The sequence below is a fragment of the Numenius arquata genome, chromosome 2 (assembly GCF_964106895.1).
Source record: "Numenius arquata chromosome 2, bNumArq3.hap1.1, whole genome shotgun sequence".
Classification (NCBI taxonomy): domain Eukaryota; kingdom Metazoa; phylum Chordata; class Aves; order Charadriiformes; family Scolopacidae; genus Numenius; species Numenius arquata.
In genome coordinates this window covers 11,340,058-11,361,572 of record NC_133577.1, presented here as the reverse complement: position 1 = coordinate 11,361,572, position 21,515 = coordinate 11,340,058, and the positions used below count along the sequence as shown (strand labels likewise).

The window sequence follows — 21,515 nt, the reverse complement described above, 5'->3', positions numbered from 1 at the left end:
TGTTAGCAGTACAATAGTTGCAAAAAATACTCTTCAGGGGAACACCAGTTCTAAATACACTGTTATTATGGAACCATCTCATAAAAATCTTCCACAGATCTGATGGCAACTCCTTGCTGAATTATTCAAAGATACAACATCTCAGTGCATTTTTAAGAATTTTACATGTGCTCGTCTGCTTTTCTTTTCTGCTTGAAAAAGGCCTGTTGCTTTCAATAATATTCCCAATATTTTAGCATCATTAATTAAATAGAATAATCACTGTTTTTCTCCGGAAGAGCATTAAAAAGATAGAATTAATGTAATATTGTGATTTAACCAAAAATCTGTTTTATTATTTATACTATGATGGACTCAATTTATCATGACTATAATGGACCTAAATATTTGCCTGATGGGTTTTAAACTTGACAATGACAGCAAGAAACACAACATGACCTGGCATTTACATCTTTGCAATGCACATGTTGGAGCCAATTCATCTCTCACTCACTGATGAAATACTTTTATGCTCACTGCACTTATTCCAAAATTATGCTGGTATAAATCACAGGAAAAACAGCCCCCAAACTCCTTCACATATAATAGAAATTATCTATATGCAATTTGGACTGGATCCTCATATGCTGTGAATCATGTACATGTTTTGATTTACAACAGCTGAAAAATCTGTTCCACCAAACCTAAATTATAGGCTTCACCTGAGACATAAATCTCTGGGAAGCTTCAGCTGCTGTGGAATCTATCTGCTGTTTTCACGTGCAGAGTCTGTTTGTTATCAGTCAAAACCTTTGGATGCTGAATATTGCAGGTTATACTGAGGTATAGGTAATGCATGGAGAAGTTCAACAAGTAAAGCCATACTTTCAGCTCTCAGCCCTCTCCTTTCCTACCCAACCTGCAGCAGGGATTTCAGAAAAGAGGCTTTCTTTCCACTTCTTTGACATTGCTTAGGACTGGAAACATTTTCCCCCTGCCTTCTCACCGTGGCACACAATCCTTTTTATCTCTCTGTTTCCTCCTTCCAAGATAGAACAAAATCCTTTCTTTCCATGTGCCTGGGACAAAGCAGAAGAGAGTCCCTTCCACTCGGCTCAGTGACCTGAGGATGTGTATCATTCCATAAATGTAATTAAGAGTGTGGGCCAAACTCTAACCACTTTTAAAATGTTGTAGTTTCCATAAAGATCATTCTTTACTCTAAAAGCTCAACTGATGGACTTATATCAGCTTAACTGGTCCACTGTGGCTGCCTCTATTCAAGCTAATTACAAGGTACCTGGGAAGGGTCCTGTGCACTGGAACAGTTTGTCTTGTAGCATTAGAGCCGTGCTGTTAGACTGTACCAACTAACTTTTCCCCAAATAATTCTTGCGTACTGTTCAAAAGTTATAACATGATGGAGATTATCACCAAGAAGTCATGTGCACGTAGACAGCCTCTTTTGGAGGCTCAGGGGGTTTATCAACATAGACATGGGCTGTTCTGTACCAGTCAGTCTTAATTACTGGGAACTTTTCTGAACACTATTTTTACCAGTTTAAAGATGTCTTATAGCTGTGTGTATGTTCTCAGCCCACTCGTATTGCAAAGCAGAAGAATTTACTCTAACGCCACTGGATGAGTTTTAAGCCAGGACTCAGACTGATTCTTGGGACTGTTACCATGCTCAGCAGGTAGCCAATACTTCTTAAAACTCTGTAACATACTCATACATTTGAAGCCTAAAAATACAGCCTATGATATGAACACCTTGTAGTGTAATATATAATGTTGTTATGGTGACTATTATTTCATGACAAATTAAGCACATACTCTAGTTAGAAAGCTTAAGCTGGGACAGTTAAAAGCTAAGAGCACGGCTCTGCCACATAAAGCTTGGAAAGTATCTCTTTTTTTTACATAAAGGGATGAGTGTGCACATGTAGTCTGTGTCTGCAATTAAAAATATAGCAATGCCATCATGGGCAACTGCATCAATAATTTAAACCACCCCCAAACTCGTTGTAATTCAGCACTGTAGGAGGAGAAGGTCATGGCTATATTCAGGGGTTAAAATTAAGAGGAAGATTCATTAATTTTGAATCCAGCTTATCATGCCTGCAAGTCTATATACTGGGCAATGGCTTTACATTCTTATTAAGGCAGGAAACACTAGAAACTGAAAGACTGTCAAAAATAACTTCACTGCAGTAATACTGAAAGCTAAACAGTATTGGCTATAAAGCAAGTTAGTAATTAAAGAATTTATTTATATTTTTTTAAAGCACTAATGAACACATCAGTAAATAGTTAAATTCAATGATATTTTCTTGTGTTGAACTCTGATATTTTTCTCAGATAACTTTTGGAAATTAATGATAATCAACAACATAGGAGCACTGTGCTGGAATTTAGTGCAAAATAGGAATTTAAATCTTTACTCCTGACAAATATCTAATGCAAAGTAAAAATCTTTGGTACTTACTTTATTTCAAGACCTTTTCTTAGCCTTCCTTCTCTTTAGCAGAGGACCCTTACTTTAGATGCATGCGTGGGTACCGGTATTGTTGTTGGCATCACGGAAACTGTCAGAGTTACTGAGATTAGATCTGATTTTATATGCACTTATAGCAGTGCAAAGAAAAGAACACAGGTATAAAGATAGCCAAAAGTTGGATGGTTAAATTAATATGATAGCAAATTTGAAATCAGGGCCAAGTTTAGTACCAGGGATGAGGGATGGCACCAATAACAGGAACTCTAACGCTTTTTACAGCAAACCTTGGCAGCAGGAAAGAAAAAGCTCCAGTATCGCTGAGTTAGTGTCACAATTTCTGTAAGGTTGTATGGGTGAGAGTTTCCACAAGGAAGGTCTAAGCAGGCGTCAGCTGAAATCACTGAGTTCAAACTTTGCCCTGGTCAAGATCAAGACCTGCACATGACTGTACTTTCACCTGCTTGTTTTAAACCCCTTTAACCTGTCTTCTCAGCTTGATGGTAAAGTGTTAACTGTGCTTTTTTAAAAAAGGAGGAAAGACTGTACATGCACTAAGTATTTTAAAATAACAGGGCTTTCAAAAGAGTAGTCTCCAGATGCTTCAGGAGATGGGATGGACACCATGGTTTCACTGATGTGAACTTGGGAGGTTGCACTTCCCTTGCTGCCTGGGAGAAAGTGGCTGCAGGTCTGTTTCTGCCGGAATGCCTGTGACAGTGGTGGAAGGCAGGACCATTCCCGGCCAGCCTGTTCCCACTGCCTCAGTGTGGCCAGAAATGGGGAAGTACAAAAGTGCTTAAAATTTTCTTTTCAAGTTTAACTCTTGTTTGCTCCAAACATGATCCAGTCCCAGAAGGGAACCAAGTCTTTTGTCACCCTCAGTCTTTGATGAGAATAACCGTAAGGGATGTTTGGTGTTCCTGCAGTGAACTTTGTGGAGTGTTGTAAGGTGAGAGCAGAAGATTTGCACAGTCAGTGCCATATGTGTGAATGATCGGGAGCAAAACAGGGGGGTTACATGATACACAACCTCATGGACATCACCACCATCTCACTAGTGTAAAGAGTAAAACCAAAGAGCAATCCTGAACTCCCCACATGCATTCAGGTCTGTGCTAACTGAGTCACATCCCTGGTTTTGGATAGGACCTGCCATACTTCCTGCTAGTTCAGAGCGCAGGCAGAGAAATCACAAGTCTGACTGGAAAAATAAAGAGAGAAGGTGCCTCAGACATGCCCTCATCACATACTCACACTAGAGGCAAAAGAGATACCGGAGGACTAATTTTATAAGGAAAAAGAGTCTCTTGTACAGTCACTTACTAGTTAATGAGGGATCAGACCTTGACTTGGGCCTCTTTCGAGTCACACGGTGTTTAACACCACGAGTGTGCGTGATGTGAAAATTACACTGACGGACAGTGCAGTAGCAAATACCAAACCTCTTGACTGCAACTTTTGTTCCCTTTCATCATCTTTTCTGCATTCTCTGGGGTGCAGAAACATTTACTAAAACTTTTCTGTGCTGTTGCAAAGTAGTCTTTTTCCTTTGTAGCTGTTCCCCAGTGGTCATTGAGTAAGAGGACGTTGTGAGAGGTCGAGTCTGCTGACTCAGAGAGTCTTAGCTTGAAAGATAGTGAAATATTCTTGAAAGTATTTAAATCTGTCATCAGTATTGTAGGAATAAGGTGATGGAAATCAAGAGTTATTAAGCAGAAGACTTTATTAAAATTACATAATGTTTTAAATCAACAGATTTAAAATTACACAGAGCACATAAAGGAGATGAGGAAGTCTCATTAAAAGCGTGTTCTCCACTCCCTGAACTAAATTCTATGATCTCTCACATCTACCAAATGATATATTCTATGTTCCTTTCACTTTGTTTCAATTTTAGCATAAATAAAAAAGCTACATTTTACTACTACTCTGAATTCAAAGTAAACTGATGCTAACTGAGGTTTAATACAAAAATGATGCTGCTGCTTTTCATCTTCCTCAGGGTTAACATTTATTACCTGCAAAACACATCCAGACCAGAAGAACATGGAAAATATAATCAGAGAAGTGTATTTCTTCGTAGCAATTTTGCAGCAGCTGCTATGGCAATGTAGCAGCAACACTAAACCAAATTCATATACAGGATATATAATACCATTGAGTATTCTGAGTTCACCACCAGATGAAATCCATTTTTCAGTAACACAAATGCTGGCTTAATTTACAAAGATTTATGGATCAATTTCTTGCCCACAGGCTGTGTATTACAGTCCTGTATTGAGCTTCTTTCATGCCCTTAAGGGCAAGCTTAAGGAGAAGCCTTTTGGATCGTGTTTTCTGCCATGTTAAAATTTAAAATGATGATCTCACTTGCTGGCTTTGAACAAGTCTTCAAAATGGTAACCAAAACAGATGCTGACTTCTTTTAATTTCTAATCCTTCAAACTTTTACTACCTGGCATACAGCTTGCTACCAGCAACTTGTATTTGTGGTCGCCTAAAAGGGAACACTCTGTTTTTACTTACACAGCATTTCAAAATATGAATATTTTAAGCAGCTACTTTTTATCTTACTGGATTAAACACTTTCCCAACTACTTCAAGCTGCATAATAAATAATAACTAGGTATTTCCCCTGTAACACTAGGAGCTCAGGTTACAGCCTGAAAGCCAAATCTAACATATTTTGTATCATCTAACATATTTTGTATTAACTAAATTATCTGTGAATAAATACAATAGTTACATATACAAAAAAAAACTATGATAGAAGAATTTTTTAACCTTATTCCCTGAATACAAATTTAGCTGGTTTGTAACAAAGAATTTCTGTGAATATGGTAATGAAAATATTTAGAAATATTTTTGAACTTTACAACTTTAATGATGAGCTGATTTATCTGAGAAAAAGGAATTCTATTAATTTCAAATCAAAGGAACAGAAATGATTGATAATACAGCTGATGGCTTTTTCTTTCCAGTTTATAATCCTTGTAAACCCATACCAAATTATATACTTAATTTATTAAGACACATAGAAGAGGTAAACCTGTAGTTACCCTCTACCATCCTATCTGCAACTAACATTTTTTACCTTCTAGGAGCCCAATCCACAGGTCAAGTCACAGGTAAGTCTTCCATTTATTTCATTTTTTTCACTTTGAGTGACAACCATTTCTGCCTAGTTAGCAGTGTTAGAAGTTTATCCTGGTTTTATAGAGGAGCTATAGAGGAGCTTCTGCTTTCATCTGCTGCATAAGCAACAAATATGTGATGTAGATTTAGGAGGGCTGTACAAGTATACACCACTGACCTGCAGTAAGAAGTTGCTTCAAAGAGTGGATTCTGTTTCAGAAGGAAAAATACGGATATTTGCTACCTCTGGTCTTCACTTGGTCTGAAGTGTTTGAGGCATGAGCTGAGCCCGGTTTTGTCATTTCAGACAACCTCTTTTGTATATCTTTTCGTTGTCTTTTTTTTTTTTTTCATCCATAAGTAACCAAATTAAACCAGTAATCTTTCTTAAGTAGGCAAGCTCTCACATTCCTAAACATTTCATAGCTTGTTTGAGCATCAAGTATCATAAAATACAAAGTGTTCCTTGATTTACCACTTGAATTACTATGAAAACCAGTATGGATAGGAGAAGACATAGTCCCAGAATTTGGAGTCAGAAAGTCCAGACTGTATTTGTAACTGAACCACTGCATGACCATGGACCAAGCATTTTGTATCTCCATTGCTTTACATTTAAAATAGAATTAACAACATTCATCTCACTTGTGATGTTCTTTGCATCTTACGGATAAGAAAATGGCATGTAATTTAGGTATTGTTATGTCCTATTCTATGTCTGGTTTATATGCCAAAACCCCAAGATCATTCTAAAAACTATTTCTGAAAAATGCTGTGTTGGATGTGGATTTGTTTTGCTTGGTGTGAATAGTCAGGAGGAAGATGTTTCATGAAGATCCAGCTATCGCCTTCAAGAAAAGATCATGGAGTCCCTGGAATATTATTTTTCTCATGTCATGCATTGGCAAAAACATGAGCCTGTGGGTAAAAAAACTACTTCTCCTGGAAGTCAAGCTGTTCTTTGTGCAAGAATTACCACTAGCTGCCCTACAAGTCAGTGTTTTTCAATAATATGATTATTACTTAGTACATTGTAACAGTTTCTTTTTCTCTGAGTATTTCCAGAGAAAGGAGTCCATACGCTCTAACTTCTTAAAACCTGCACAACCGGTACTTTTGATTTTGGTCAGCAGAATTTAATAAATTGATATGGAAAAGAATAAATGCAGGAATTTAATTTGCTTCAGTATGTATGCACAGGAAAACCGAAAGCATTGTAATCATATTCAAGACTGGCATGTAAACATAAAACAACATACTGAATTATTGTCTACTCCAGAAACTTTGTGAAAGACTTGCTACAGTGAAGATAAAGCTGTTCTGTGTGAACAAGGAAAACCTCGCTCTTGCCTGAAACTCCAAGGGAGGAGAACCTTTCCTCTGTTGTGATATGCAAAACACAGCAAGAGAATGGTCTTCATCTTGTTAAGAAAGTCATCCTTCAGGGTATAATCTATTTACAAGAGTGCTGAGAACACTGAAGAATATTATGAGTACTGACAAGAGAATAAGTACTGTGAGCATTAACACGCTGAGAGTATAAACAGAAATATTAAAAAGTGTACCCCTTATCTACTTCATGGTTAATTCATAGCAGAGCGGTGGGACCACGGTGGTGGGGTAGGATACTAAGACATCTTTTTTTGATATATTTTACATTTGTATATCGTGTACAAATACTGAAAATATAACTGCTATTTAACAGAGGTGAGGAGACCAGAACAAATATGAACTGCTTGCTTTTCTGAAACTCTTTCTAAAAGGTACAGAGGGAGACTGGAAGTCCTGCGGTATCCTTACTGATTTACTTCCCTTTAACATATGACACCTTACACGTTTTTTTTACCCTGCTTCAGTGAAGCTTTTTCTACTACAGTTTAGCATCATGACTTATTACACAACCACTACGATCCGTAAAGAGTGACAGGGACATGGAGCAACTTACAGACTTTCTGGGTTTCCTACTGGCACACAGATTTTTTATCAAGGGGTACAGAAGTAAATGCATTGCAGAGAGTAAATGGATTATTCTGCTGTCTGTTGTGAGTGTTTTTAAGGCAACACAGAGCTTTTTAATTTAAAAACATTATGTGTATTTTTACAAGCAGCTGGTGTTTAAAGCATGTTTGTAAGCAAATTGCAATTGATGTCTTCTCTACTAATTTGGTATCCAGGGACAATCTCAAAAATTAGATCTACATATGACTAACGAAAATCTGTTGCACAATGTAATTAACTGAGCCGAGGTAGACCCTCATAAAATGACACTAAACATAAGAGGTAAGTCTCAGAGGTCTTGTGTCATCGTGTTTGCATTATGACTCACGCCTGAGCCACCTCCCGGTGCAGCCTCCGGGAGGAGCCCTCAGCTTTTCAGAATGGGCACTGCGCTCTCTGGTGGGCGTTCAGGAGCCACGGGCAGGATGTCAGGAGTTTCAGGAGGTGGCAACCAGTGAAACACCACCACAGCTGTACCACCATAGTTAAGTCTCCCATCTGAAGCTGTAGCCGGCATGCACTAGCCCTGGAAGAGGTGTACCTCCTCCTGAAACACCCAGGAACGTCTTCTGAGCTTGGTCCTTCTGCTCAGCAGCTGAGGACCACCTGAACTTCATATGCCCACAGCAAATACTTTTGGTAAGAGCTAACTCAGACCTTCATGAGGCTCTCAGTGCGGGTCCAACATGGGCTGAGAGAGCCAGAGTAGCTCAGCCGTTTAATGCAACACCAGCATTCATCATTACTGTCCTGCTTTGGTTACAAGGTAGCATCAACCATCAGGAGGCCTTTGCTTTTCAGCAAACATACACAACATGCTGTGTTATCTACCCAAAAGACATAGCCTGCCCTCCACTCAGGGCCTTACAGCCACCCCAGCTGACTTCCCCAACCCTTCTTCTGGACTCCACTGTGCCCCAGCATCAGCCTTCCTCTTCCCCCTTGCCAGACACAGATGCACTTCTGGTACCTCCCAAAAACTAGCCCAGCACTCAGGAGGCAAAAAGTAAGGGAGAGGAGGGAGAGGGTTCCCTCCCTCTTCCCAGCCATGCCCCTGCTCAGCCAGGGGGCATTCTCAGGGCCATCCCTGGGGTCATGGACTGCCCCGACACTGCTGCTGGCTGAGAGCTGTTGGAGAGCTCATCGTATCCCCCCAACACCATCTCGAAACCTACAGAGCAGTCAGCAGACATAGGGAAATGCATTTTTTTGCATCTCAAGGTCTCAAAAAGCCTCTCAAGACCTTGGCTTGTTTGAGTGCTGTGCTGAGGTACCAGGAGGGCAGTTCTGAATGCAAAGAGCAGAGCAATACTAAACCTTAAGGGATAAACCCTCAGCTGCTGAACCATCCCTGTGGCTATTACAAGAATGTCTAGTCCTTCATTTGAACCTTGCAACTATTTCTATGTGTGCCAGCAGGATCAAGTGGACCCTTGCCGCTTTTATTTTCTGCTAGGAATATCAGCATTATGTTTGTCCCTTTTTCCTTATGTTCCCTTGAACTCCTTCAGAGGAGAAACCATTCTAACAAGGTAACATTAAAGTTGAGTGGAGCTGACACAGCAATTTGTTCATCAGGTAAAAGACTCACTTTCCAGCAGTTGTCCATCTCTGTAACTCCTCATCCTCTACTTCAAAGTTTAAATGCAGTAGAGGGGGAACCTTTTCTACCGTGGCAAGTGTATTCCAAAATCAAGCATCTATCACAGTAATTGCTTGGTCCATCCTTGCATTCAGGTAATGGCACTTCAGCTCAAGACACCAGCCCCTGCTAACCACGGCAGAGGAACTGTATGAGAAGTTGCCTTACCTACTCATGCTATGCCTTTTAGATATTTTGCAAGTTGGCACTGTTAGCTTCTGCCAGAAGACATGTCTAGGTCATCCCACAGCAGTCGCACAGCTGAAGTGTTCATCGAACCTCCATGGGGGAGGAACATGACATCTGACCCCAAACAAAGCTCCACTTACTGCTTGCTCCAGACCCATGCTGAGGGTTTGATGGGACAGTTTGCACCCATTGCTTTGAAGTGGTGGTTTTGCTCTCCACTTGTCACCACAGGGGCACAAGGTGGGCAAAATAAATGTTATGTTTTTAGGGCAGCAAATCTCTCCTTGAAGAAGGCAGGTACATTTAGCAGCAGGATAAGGCTTTTATGGAAGTCACCTGTATTTTTTTAAGTTCAGTAAAGAAGTACATATCCTACACAAATATGTTTGAAAAAACATTAAAATCAGCAATTGAATTCAAGGTTTGGGTTTTGTTCTCTTAATCGCAGATTTAATATGATTACCCATGACTGTAGTAACTAGATGGATAGCTACAGTCAGCGGCGGTGGAGGAAATACCCGGCAAGAAGGAACTCAATGAATCCAGCTTCATGCAGTGTATCAAGAGCACCATCTCGTGGTTTTCCCTTTCTAGAACATACTTCATTTTTTTAAATCGCTACACTACGCATAATTGCCTCAAAAAGGTTGTCAGCCCTTGGCTTTAGGAGTAGATATTTTGAGAGGTGGAGAATTCTTACCACAATCTTCATCTAGATTGCTTTTTTTAAACTCTGCGAGTCAGGGCAGACTTTAAATATTTTGAGGTTTTTTTGAGAGTAAGCACTGCCAGAACTTTGAGTTTTAAACTTTTTTGTCAAACAAAACATTCAGCATGCTAAATTGTCGCTTCTTTGTGGTGGAGCCTTTGGCTAGTGACAGCATATATGACACATGCTGCTGTTTTGCCACACGTTAGAAGTCAGCCTCCCAGGTGAACAGCTATGTTGCTTGCTGTGCTAAGGCACCAGCAGTTTTGGTGTTGAAGTAAGAGGGTCTTTTTTTCTGGTTTGGTTCTTCCGTGTCCCACAGTCCTCAAAGGAACCTCAAAGGCTGCTGCTGGAGGATAATTTGCACTGATAAATGCATACAAACTCATCCTTGTTTTTCCAAGTGAATTTATCATAGGATTGATCATCATTATCTGACGCCTCCCCAGCTTCTCTGGTTGCTGTGGTGGGACAGCTGAAATTGCCTTTAGTGCTTTGCGGAAAGATGTAAGCATCTCGAGCAGCTCCTTAGTTTTTTCAGGACAACATCGTAACTGCAAGAGAGAAGAGCTGCCAAATGTGGATATTCAATATTGTTTCCAGAAAGCCTTAAACCCCTGCTTCTGCCTGCCTCCCAGCTAGGGTGAAGCTAAGGAATATTTTGGCTCCATAGTTGTTCAGGCCAGAGGGAACAGCTGCTAGCCACCATGGCAATTCACAGAGCAGAGAAACATCCCACCCTTTTCCTCACCATGCAGAGCCATGCCTAGAGATAAGCAAGTCGCTGGGAGAAATCTGTACTCTGCTGCACCAGCCAGAGAGGGGACTCTGTCAGCCTGCAGGTATTTATCACCTTCTGTAGATCTGAAAGGCGTATGTGATGTGGGTAAGAAGCTTATCACGTTCCTGCAATGTCACTGGGGCTGCCAGTTGTTGAGTCTGAAAGTGGTTTTGACAACACAGCTGTAGTTGTTGGGGACTGCTCCTCTCCATATGGCAAGTGCTGTGCTCTTGCCTTAGGCAGGACTCTCACATTGATTACACATCAAAGGCAGGTTCAAGATAGGCTCAGCACAGCCATTCACAACAATCTGCATCTACTACTTCGTTCCTGCCCTTGGCACATATATCACTCTCCTCAGCACTGGTTGGGGCACTCACTGGTAATAACTTCCAACACACTCTCTTCATAAGGAGCTGCTTTCTCGCTCAGCCATAGATGCCAGGGTGGGGACTGATCGTTCTCTGTTTTCTTCTGCCATACATGGTTCACTGAAGCTATTTGTGAGGAGACGAACAATCACAATTTTCAGTAAGATGCATAGTTTTTATACAGCTCCAGTGCTCAGCATTGTTGGGCAAGTTTTCAACAGCTGGGCAGGATTACCATAAAGGAGGAAATAGCTGTGTGGCCACCACAGATCCCCATGCTTCTACAAAGAAATTTTGCATAAGAAAATTGCAAGCATTGGTAACAGGTCAAGGTCCTTAAGGAGCTGTCACCCACCTGTTGAAGGCTGCAATCTTGAATGTCTATTCTGATTATCAACACTAAAGCTGGGAGGGCAAGGGTTGGAGGATCAGGAAAAGACCATAAAAATGGTTGGACAAGAGGAAAGAAACAGCCACAATGGTTTGCAGCAGACTCATTACAGCTTGGCCAAAGTTCTATTAGAAGTCATGTAATCTCACCTTTGCAACAAGGTTTCAGGAAGGAATTAGTTGCCTCTTATCACTCAGTGAAAAACGTCTCCTCCTTCATATTGTTCATCTCCAGATGTGACCACTGAAGCCACATAGTGCAGTTCTTCCCCCTTATCTGGAAGTAACAAGGAACTTTCCTTCAAATTCTACATGAGCAGATAAATTTCTACAGGAAACAAGGGAAAAAAAAAAAAAGCTGTTCTTCACTCTGTGCACAAATTGTTAAGCCTACTAAAGTGGATAGTTAACCTTAGTAAGCTCAAAACTTGAAAAAGTAAACCTATTGTTTGTATCACCCACATTCAGCACCAAAACAGACACAAATTTTAATTCGAGATGTATCATACTCTGCAACACCCGTCTGAGCATGGACGCCTCTGCTGCATTTCTCAAATTCAATGTCCTAAAGGGCAGTTCTGTCCAGATCACATTAAGGTATCTGTGCTCTTCAGGACACAGGAATTTCAATAAACATAGATGAAAATTCTCATAACAAACTTTTGCTTGCAATATTTGTTATCTGTCTGTGTTCAGGCTACAACCTACTAACAGGCTCATGGTCTTTGCAGGCATATCGAGCCCCCGACCATTGCCTTTTCCACATCCCACAAACAATACTGGAGAAACCAATATCTAGTAGTTGAGGGCTATTGCTTCCTATACAAACATCAATCTTCTTCTGGCCTGCAGGACTGGTTGGGAAAGGTGGTATAATCTAATTACCACAATAGGTAATTATAACAGGATGGAGGAGTTCTACCTTTCATTCTCAGATCTTGAGCATATCTGTCAGCGGGTTTAAATAGACAAAAGATTTACAGATGAAAACTGTTGATATTACTCAGCCAGCCTGTTATTTTAAGTCTCAGGTCCAGGTTAAGAGATGAGGTTCACCACATAAGAGCAGAACGCTAGAGGTGCTGCCCAACTTTTTCTACCACTGCTGTCACAAGTGGAAAATTAACAAGGGCAGGAAAAGTTGCCATGCACTATGTAAGTGCTGTCCCAGTTCTAGGAGCAGGACATACAGTGCTGCCTGCCCAGTCTGTTGTCTACTTACTAATGGGAAAAAGACACCCAACTCTCGGGCATTTCCAGAAAATCAGTCCTTTTCTTGAAAGCTCGCCTTTCTTTGCTGGGGAATCACAAAGACCTTCTGACAGTGAGCTGGTTCCACAACAGCAGCATAAATTCAGTCAACACAAACTTTTCCATGGAATGCATTGGTTCAGAAACTATCAGCGATTTTACTGCTAGGAGCCTTTAGGTAAACTGCAGGAACACGGCATGAGAATGGATTCAGTACGTTTTACACAAAATCAGGAGATTTCCTCTTTGTTAAATCAACATTTTTAAGAAGTATGTACTAGAAGACATGAAAAACAAGCATGAAAAGTAACATTTTCAGATGATAAATAGGAAGTCCAGATTTGCCAACAAAGTTTTTGAGAATAGTAATTTATTTTCACATTTACAAGACAAACATGAATAATATTTAAAGTAGTATTTACAAATATATACAAATATTAAAAATCTTATGATTTGGAAAACACTGGCAAAGTATTTTTTTAGTCAAGATACAGTACTTTTTTTTTTTAAGTTGGAAAGGGTTTCACCTCAGCTCAAGGAAAACCTGCAGTTTCTGAATGAAGAAATGAAGCAAGAGCAACAATTTAAGATTCCTATAAGGTAAACCGGTATTATGAAAATGGTATTATGAACTTTCACATTTAAAATTAAGGCAAAGCCCTGAAAAAATATTATCCTAAAATTCACTAATCTCAATTGGCATTCTCACTATAAACGCTTTTAAAAGACTTTTGAACATGAGTAAATATTTAAATAAAACACAATTTACGCATCGCCCTTCTGGCATTCAAGAATTGCTGGGGTTACACATGGAAGGCTACTTGGCAAAACTTTTTTCTTTCATTCAATATTATTGTGGAGTGCTTTGAAGACTGGAACACAATAGACAAATTGTCAGGAAAATATTTAAAATGTTATTAGAATCCATATCCAGAATTTTATTTTAAATTTAGAGATTAGTAAGGCTTTTTTAAATGGATATTTGGGATGATTCCTAGGAATTTGAACATGACCAAATAGTACAGAGGAATAATAAAATTAAACTTCTTTTTTTTTAAATATAGAATAGCAGAAAGCTTCTTTTTTGTTGTTGTTTGATTTTCTTTGTGAATAAGTTCATATCCTAAAAAAAACTGTTATGGGACACCTGAGTATCTGTACTGGGATGGATGGATCACAACCTCCGTAGATTCTGCTTGCTTTTCTTAGTCCCAGGAAGAGGCCCTAGATTAGAGATGGGTTTCACTGGTTTGCCACTCATACAGTCACTGGAGCTGTGGTAGCTGCATAGGCATTTTGTGCAAAAGTCAAATCCACAACTTTCACGACTGCACATCGCTCTTTGTAGATAGGAGTCATACTTTGCAGGTGAGCCACAGCGATGGCAGACCTTAAGGCTTTCAGTGTTTTTCAAGGTCTTGGCAGCCTGTTGGAAAAAGCATATATATATATATATAAAAAAAAAAAAAAAAAATCATGAGTGGAGGGTAAATACACACCCCAAACATTCCCTCATGTTATCCAAGTGCCACAAAAGCATATGACTTCTACTCTAGAAAGATAAATTACGAATTTAGCCTAATTCTGGTTGTATCAAATTCTGATGGAGATTGAACAGCAATACTCAATCTATAACTGCAGGTACTTTGGACAGAAATAGAGGTAGTCAATCTAAAATTCTTTAAATTTTAAATTTAAAGGACAGGCAGACTAAATGTACAGCTCAGCTTTCAGATTCCTAATGGTACAAAGTGCTATATAGTTGTATGAGAGCAGCTTGATCATACTTTCCAGTATTGCACCAATTTGCAGACTTTGGAGCTTGAGTGTAAATTTTTTTTCTAGTTAAGAAAATCTGTTGCTTATTAACAAACAATGACTTTTGATAAACACTTTTAAAAGTCTTAATACCCTTGTAATGTAGACCGGCACATATATGTGGAAAAACAAAAACTCCAGAAAAATAACAAGGTGAAGGGAAGCTTATGCTGTTAGCTGTTGTTGACAACTCCAAATGTGTGACGTTAGAAATGTGTAGTTAAAAAACAGCCAGCTTAGTCAGATAAATAGTTGAAAAAGAAGCATAGAACAAACGGGAGAATTATTCGTTTCATTTTTAAAAAATAAGAACTACTTAGTCTTTGTTTTTTAAAAAAAAAAAAATAATTGCCTATCAGTGTTGAAGTAAAATAGGTTTTGTGGGATTGCTATATGGAAAACATGTGATTCATTATAAGCCCATGGAAACTACGAGGAAAAATACTAAATATTTTTGTCTTATCCAATGCAAAATTTAAACCACAAGAACCCCACTAAGTCATTTTAAGGATACCTAGACATCTTGGGGGGGAAGGAAAAAAGATGTGGAACATCTCAGTGTATGTAACACTATTCTCCACTTAAGTTTCTGACGTTGTCTTAAAATATGCTCAATAAGCAAAATCTAGCCATACTAATCAGAGTTACAAGCACTTCAAATTGGAGATACTACTTTTAGAAATATTCTTCACAAGCTGATCGTGTGCCAAACAACACATGAGAAATTATAGATGAATGGAAATCACCAGTTACCTCAGAAAACTCCATGAGCCTGCTGTGATTCTTAGATGCTTTGGATCTGGTGCCTTTTTTACTCAAGTTTTTTGGTGGGGTTGCTTTCTGAATGGAAGCTAAAGCCGCTCGGTAGAGAACATATTCCCTTGTTGCAGCATGTTCTGATGCCTTAGCACCATTCTAATGAAAAGAAAAAAAAGAATAAGATTTGAGCAAAGACTTATCTGATATTGACTTTTGGTGTAACAGAAGTCAACAACTTATTTTTGATCTGTCCTCCTGCCTAGAAGGCTTCCTATAATAAAATGTCATACCAAGTACTATGTTAATTTTATCCTAGCTTTTTCGGTTGCTACTGTTATAAATGTGTAGAACAGACCCCTAGTTCAGACCATCAAAACCAACCATTTTCTACTACATAATGCAACTTACTTTCATATTAACATAATTATTTAGGTAGAGCATGTAACCTCGTCACTGCAATGTTTAAAAGTACAAAGTAATATTTCTAATTCTTTACAGTGAATAGGGATGCTTGAAGTTTTCTTTCTGATAAGTAAGCTCCTCCTACCAATTTTCTAAGTTTGCAGTTCAGGTTAAGAAAAGCATACAATGGTAGGGAGTAAATCAAACTTTATGGAATGAATGTTCAGTGGTGTCCAACTGTTTCATCCCAACAGACCAGCATCATAAAATATTTCATAAAACTCAAGCTAGTTGGCTACCTTATTTTGTGGCAGACCCTAAGCCTCGTTTCGTTGTCTCTCAAGAAAGAAAAACCCCAAGAGTCCCGGCCTTGGTAAAGTGCAATGCTAGTGTGGTTGGATCTGTGGTTGCGTGGCACAGTCAGCAGAGTGGTTTCGCTCAGTCTCACTCCCTTCTGGATGAGTGGAGATGCTGAAGCTAAGCAAGCCTCTGCCAAGAGCCTCAAGGGCTTGCCCAGCGGGTGGTGTTGGAACTGACCCTCTCCTTCCTACCTTCCTCTGTGACATGGGACATGCGGAAGCTCTTAAGATCATCTGCATCTTTCCCTGGGTAACCTGCTCAGTAAACCTTCCTTGGGCTCCAAAGAGAGTCTATGCACTAACAGTGAAGTGACTAGCAGCACCCGAGACCGGGCATCCTAACTGGGCACACTGAGAGACTTCATGTTTTCAATCTAAGAAACTCTTCTGAGATCTCTGAAGGCTGGGAGGAGTCCTGAAATAGCAGAAAGACACTGCTGGTTAAGGCTTGAAATATCCAACAAGCGTGGAAACTTACAGAAAGGTTTTTCACAGCTTTACTATACATTTGGAAAATCCATTTATCTTCCTGTAGAATCTTCTGCCATGTTGTGCTGACTTTGGCAAAACTGCAATGACAATACAAACATATCAGTTACCTCCCAGAAAAGGGAAAAACTTTTTATTGAATAGTAGGAACAACTATGCAATCTTTCTCTTTCATGTAGAAGATGGGATATGTTCACAGCTCTAGTCTTTAATTTGCCTTCTAGGGAAAAAGACATTGTCCATATTTGGCTTATCCATGGCTTACATCGACAGTTTATGTTTCAGTATATTAATATATAATACTAACCATTGTCTTTGTCAATGTCACAAGCCCCATATCTAAAACATTCTTAAGCCATCTGATTAGGTTATTTTCCCAATGAAATACGACGAGATCAATATACTTACTTTACTAAATCCATCTCACTGAGATGTCTTAAGATGTTTGCTAATATATGCTTCAGGTTCTTTTGGAAGAGCTCAGCAAGAATGTCTATTGTGTCTAATCCCATTTTCTTTCCAATTAGGTTACAAAGTTCAACCTTCCCTCTAAAAACAATTCTGTCTACCACAGCCCAAGACTTGAGATTTCTTTTCCCACTTTTTTTCAAAGTTGAGCAAATCATTTCTTCATAATGGATTACTGGCAACAAAGTCTTCTTTGAAAACTGTGCTTGGTTTTGGTTCTTGAGACAATGCTTTGGTGTGTCACAGAGATTCCCAGCCAAAGGTATACTATCATCATGTTCTATTGCATCAGCGTATTGGTTACTTAACATAGAGGAATAACCACTGTCCTCATTAAATTTACTGTTTTCCAGTGCCTCCATTTCATAGATACCTTCATCAAGTGTCTGGGTTAATTGTTTGTTTTCTTTGTTATGTACAGGTCTTCCTTCATCTTCAAGATCTAGATTTCTGGTGGCCACATGATATGAGTCACTAAGGAGTATTTTCTGATGCTCTTCAGCACAGCTTTTACAAAAGTCTTCCTCATAATTCAAGGAGCAGGATTCTTCCAGTCTTGTTTTCTCCACAGTAGACTTCAATGGTGCAAACCCAGCAGGAAGAGACGTACAATCAAAATCACATTTCATTTTGAAAGAGTGGTTAAGGTTTGATTTCCTTACTCTGTTTGTATCCTGCAAGAAACAACAAGGACAGAATTACTGCACAGCATAAACTGCATCACAGGTTTTCTTATAAGGAACCAATCACTCCTCCCTTCTGTGTTATGAATTTTAAGCTTTTATCTAACTCACCCTCCAGTGTCTAAAACAGAGACAACTAGTGGAACCACTGGAACTAATGATCAGCCACATATTTAATCTATGTGAGATCTTCTCAAAATTAGAGCTTTATGCTGCTTATAACTGAGGCAAGAAAACTGACTGGATGATTTACTTTGTCACCATTCCACCAGCACGGACTACTTTTAGAGACATCAATGTTTCCAACTCCCTACCCTTAATGCAGCGATACACTCAGGACACTTGCAGTCCCTGCTAGGGACACCAGTGGCAGAGGGACCATGAGTGACATCAGGCCCAGGCAAGGCTATAGATGGGCCAAAGCAGCCTGAAGTTTGCATCCAAGGCCAGAGGCAAGTCTGCTGATGGAGCCAGGTGTCTGGCATTTTTAAGAAGGGAAAAAGCTGGGTGGCAGAGGAAAAACGTGAGTGCTCACACGTATGCCTAAATTACAATGGATGTGTAAATTACAATGGAAAGCAGCGACCCTTAAACAATGGTCAAAGTGAAATACAGCTTACCTACAAGCATGATTTTAAGAGGGTGGGAGGTCGATGGATACTACAGGGAAAATTCGAGCTTTTCTTGCCCTCTTTCCTTCCCCTCCCCCCGAAGTGTGGTGCTATCTATATTAACAATTGCGGGGGGATGGGCGAGGGCTGAAGGGAAGAAGGAAGCCATCTCTGAAGTGTTAAATCTAGAGGGAAAATAATTTTCAACATGCTTTGCAATCCGTATGAAAAGTAAGCTCCCCCATTTGAGCAGGTATTTTAAGGGATTTAAGCACTTCCAGCCGTTTTGGAAAAAAACACATTAGAAAAACGTGTTTCACGAACGATTCAGAAAAAAAAAAAAAAAAGTCCCTCTTCGTAGCTACGTTTGGTGGAAGAAGGGAGCAAATGCGATTCTGGCTTTGTACAGTGTGAGTGAACCAGGGGAGAGAGGCGAAGCCCCCCCACACTCCCCAAACCACCTTCTCCCCTTCCCCCCATCGCTTGCGCGCCACCAGCGAGCAGGGGAGCTTTTAGGCTAAAACCCTGCAAAAATTAGGAAACGTGTGTCCCCTCTCCGCCCGTTTTTCGGGGCGCCCAGACCGGCCCCGACCACTCGCCGGGGCGGGCTCAGCCGCGGGCCCCCCGGGCGCTGTCAGGGGGCTCCCGCCCGGCGCTCAAAGATGGCCTGGGCGGGCGGCAGGTAGACCGGCCACCGACCCTGCCGTGCCCCGCGGCCCCGAAAACCGGACCCTGAGCCTTCAGGGAAGGGGGGAGGGGGAGCGTCTCCGTTTCCCCCCACGTTGGGGTATTGCCCCCTAAAATGGTGGCAGCGGGGCGGGCAGGAGCGCGGCGGGGGGATGCCCCCCTCCGGCGGCGCGGCCCGGCGGGCGGGAGACAGCGCGGCGCGGCGCCTCCCCGCCCGCTGCTGCCCGCCGGCGGGAGCTGCGCTCCCCACCCCACCCTCGGACCCGGCCCCGGTCCCGCTGGTGCGGGACGGGCCCCACAGGAGGCTCGGCAGCAGGACCGGGGCGCTCCGCGGCTGCCCATGCGCCGCCGTCCCATTCCGTTCTACCCCATCCCGTTCCATCCCGCCGGCGGGATAACCGCGGGGGGATGCTGGGGAAGGCAGCGGGGCCGCCGGGCATCCCCATCCCTGGTCCGCCCGCCACCCCTCGCAGCGCGGCCAGCGCCCCCAGACCCGCCACCACGTACGCCGGCAGCCCCCGCCACGGAGCGGTCCCCACGGCGCTTCACCGGTCCCGGAGCCCCGAACCGTCTCGATTACAGAGCCTTCACCGCAGAGCCCCGCCGCCTACCAACGGGCCCTGCCGCGGAGCCCCGGCCCCGCCGCCCGCCCGCGCTCACCTGCAGGGCTGCGCCGCCGCGTCCCGCTGGCCCTGAGTGCGCGGCCGCCCGCCCCGAGTACTTTTAAAAACTTTGAATTTGGTATCCAAAACCGCGCCGGCCAATCGGGCGCCGCCGGGGGGAGGGGAGGCGGCCAATGGGAGGCGGGCGGAAGGCGGGGGACCAATCCTGAGGGGCGGTGGGCGGGGCCGGCCCGGCTCAGCATTTTCCCTCCTCGGCCGGCAAAAGGAGGGAGGCGAGTGGTGGGGAGGTGGCGCGCGCGCGCTCGGCGCGGGGCGGGGCCGGAGCGCGGGAGACACGGCGTGGGGCGTCTCCCGCCTCTTCCTCCTTTTCCTCCTCTTCCTCCCTCCTTTCCTCCCGTCCTCCGGCAGCCGGGCGGGCTCGGAGCGCTCTCCCACACCGACGAGCAGCTTCTGCGCCCCGGGGGAGGAGGGGTAAGGGGGTGACACAGCCGTGTCCGCGCCCACCGAGGTCTGCGTTCGTTCTGAACCAGGCGCGCCCGGGAAGGTGACACCGTCCGGAGCGTGCAAAGCTCCTGCACCGGGGAAGGATTTGGGTTCTTACATCTGGGTTCCTCCCGCCATGGAAGAATTGTATTTATTTTACGGTGTAATCAGCGTTATTCGCAGCTGGCAGAGCGAGGAGGAGCGGTACTAGGAGCTAAGTGGGGTGGACACCAGCGCAGGGGTCCTGCCGCTACTGAGAAGACAACCTTCTCACGGGCCAGGAAGGTCGCATTTGTAATGTGACAACACACCTTGCGTTAAAATGAATACGGAACGTGAAAGGGACTTGAAGTCTTTACGTGGTAACGCTTGCCATGACAGGCCAAGGAGGCACCACTCAGGGTAGTGATGTCCACCTTATAGGATGCCATTTTGGGGATACCTCTGTCAGCCTCCTGCTAGAACCACGTGATACCTGGCTTTTCTCAGTCTGATCACAGGCTGGCCACCTGCATGGCAACAACACACCTAACCTCTGTTCAGGAGCCAGACAACAGGGTGGCCACAAGCCAGGCAGGATCTGGGCAGGCAGGCCACCAGCTGGAACATCAGGGAATAGGGTGACAAAGACCTGAACACTTATCATGCAGTGGTCTAGTGCTTAGACCTGGTTGATGGCCCTCATTTGTTTGGAGGAATATGAAGCTGAAGTTACAGAGAAGGAATCGCAAAACGCATCCAACTCTTGGTATAAGATAGTCTGGCTTTAAGCGAAGTCAAGAAGACTGTCACAAGTGCTCTGTAGTCTCCTCTTACGGCACTGATCTGGTAGGAATAAAGACTTCAGTCCTAGTTTCTGCTCCCATCAATATCTAATTCTTTCACGCACAAAATGCATCGATGTTTCTTTTAATTTCTTATGTGCCAGCTGGGAGTTGTAAATCTGGCAGTAACTCTAGACCTAGGTCTCACCAACAGGAAATATGTGTGCCTCACCTTACACATACAGGCACTCCTACATCTCAAGTTAATGGATGCATCTTTAACTAAAAGATTTGGAACTTAATCATAGTTACCATGCAGTATTTCCTAGAAAACAAAGCTAATAAAGGTCTTAAACGGTTCTATGCATTTTTTTGACGTGCACTGGTTCAAACTGCAGTCTCAAATGTAGTAAAAGAAGATAAA

General features: G+C 42.2%; 1 protein-coding gene across 1 annotated transcript; it reads right to left on the bottom strand.

Moving 5' to 3' along the window:
* Positions 1-14,051: 14,051 nt before the first annotated feature.
* Positions 14,052-17,869, bottom strand: FBXO5 (F-box protein 5). Its single transcript, XM_074144637.1, has 4 exons — positions 17,181-17,869; positions 16,762-16,852; positions 15,517-15,678; positions 14,052-14,371 (listed from the first exon to the last, which is right to left on the bottom strand). The coding sequence occupies exons 1-4, from the start codon at positions 17,867-17,869 to the stop codon at positions 14,120-14,122; spliced, it is 1,194 nt and encodes a 397-aa protein (XP_074000738.1). The 3' UTR covers positions 14,052-14,119.
* Positions 17,870-21,515: the final 3,646 nt, after the last annotated feature.

Excerpts from the sequence above, each read along its gene's own strand:
- FBXO5 (XM_074144637.1), bottom strand. The coding sequence starts at position 17,869 with ATGAAATGTGATTTTGATTGTACGTCTCTTCCTGCTGGGTTTGCACCA. Across the intron at positions 16,853-17,180 it reads AGTGAGATGGATTTAGTAAA|TTTTGCCAAAGTCAGCACAA; the intron begins GTAAGTATATTG and ends TTGTCATTGCAG. Across the intron at positions 14,372-15,516 it reads GGCTCATGGAGTTTTCTGAG|GCTGCCAAGACCTTGAAAAA; the intron begins GTAACTGGTGAT and ends TTTTTCCAACAG.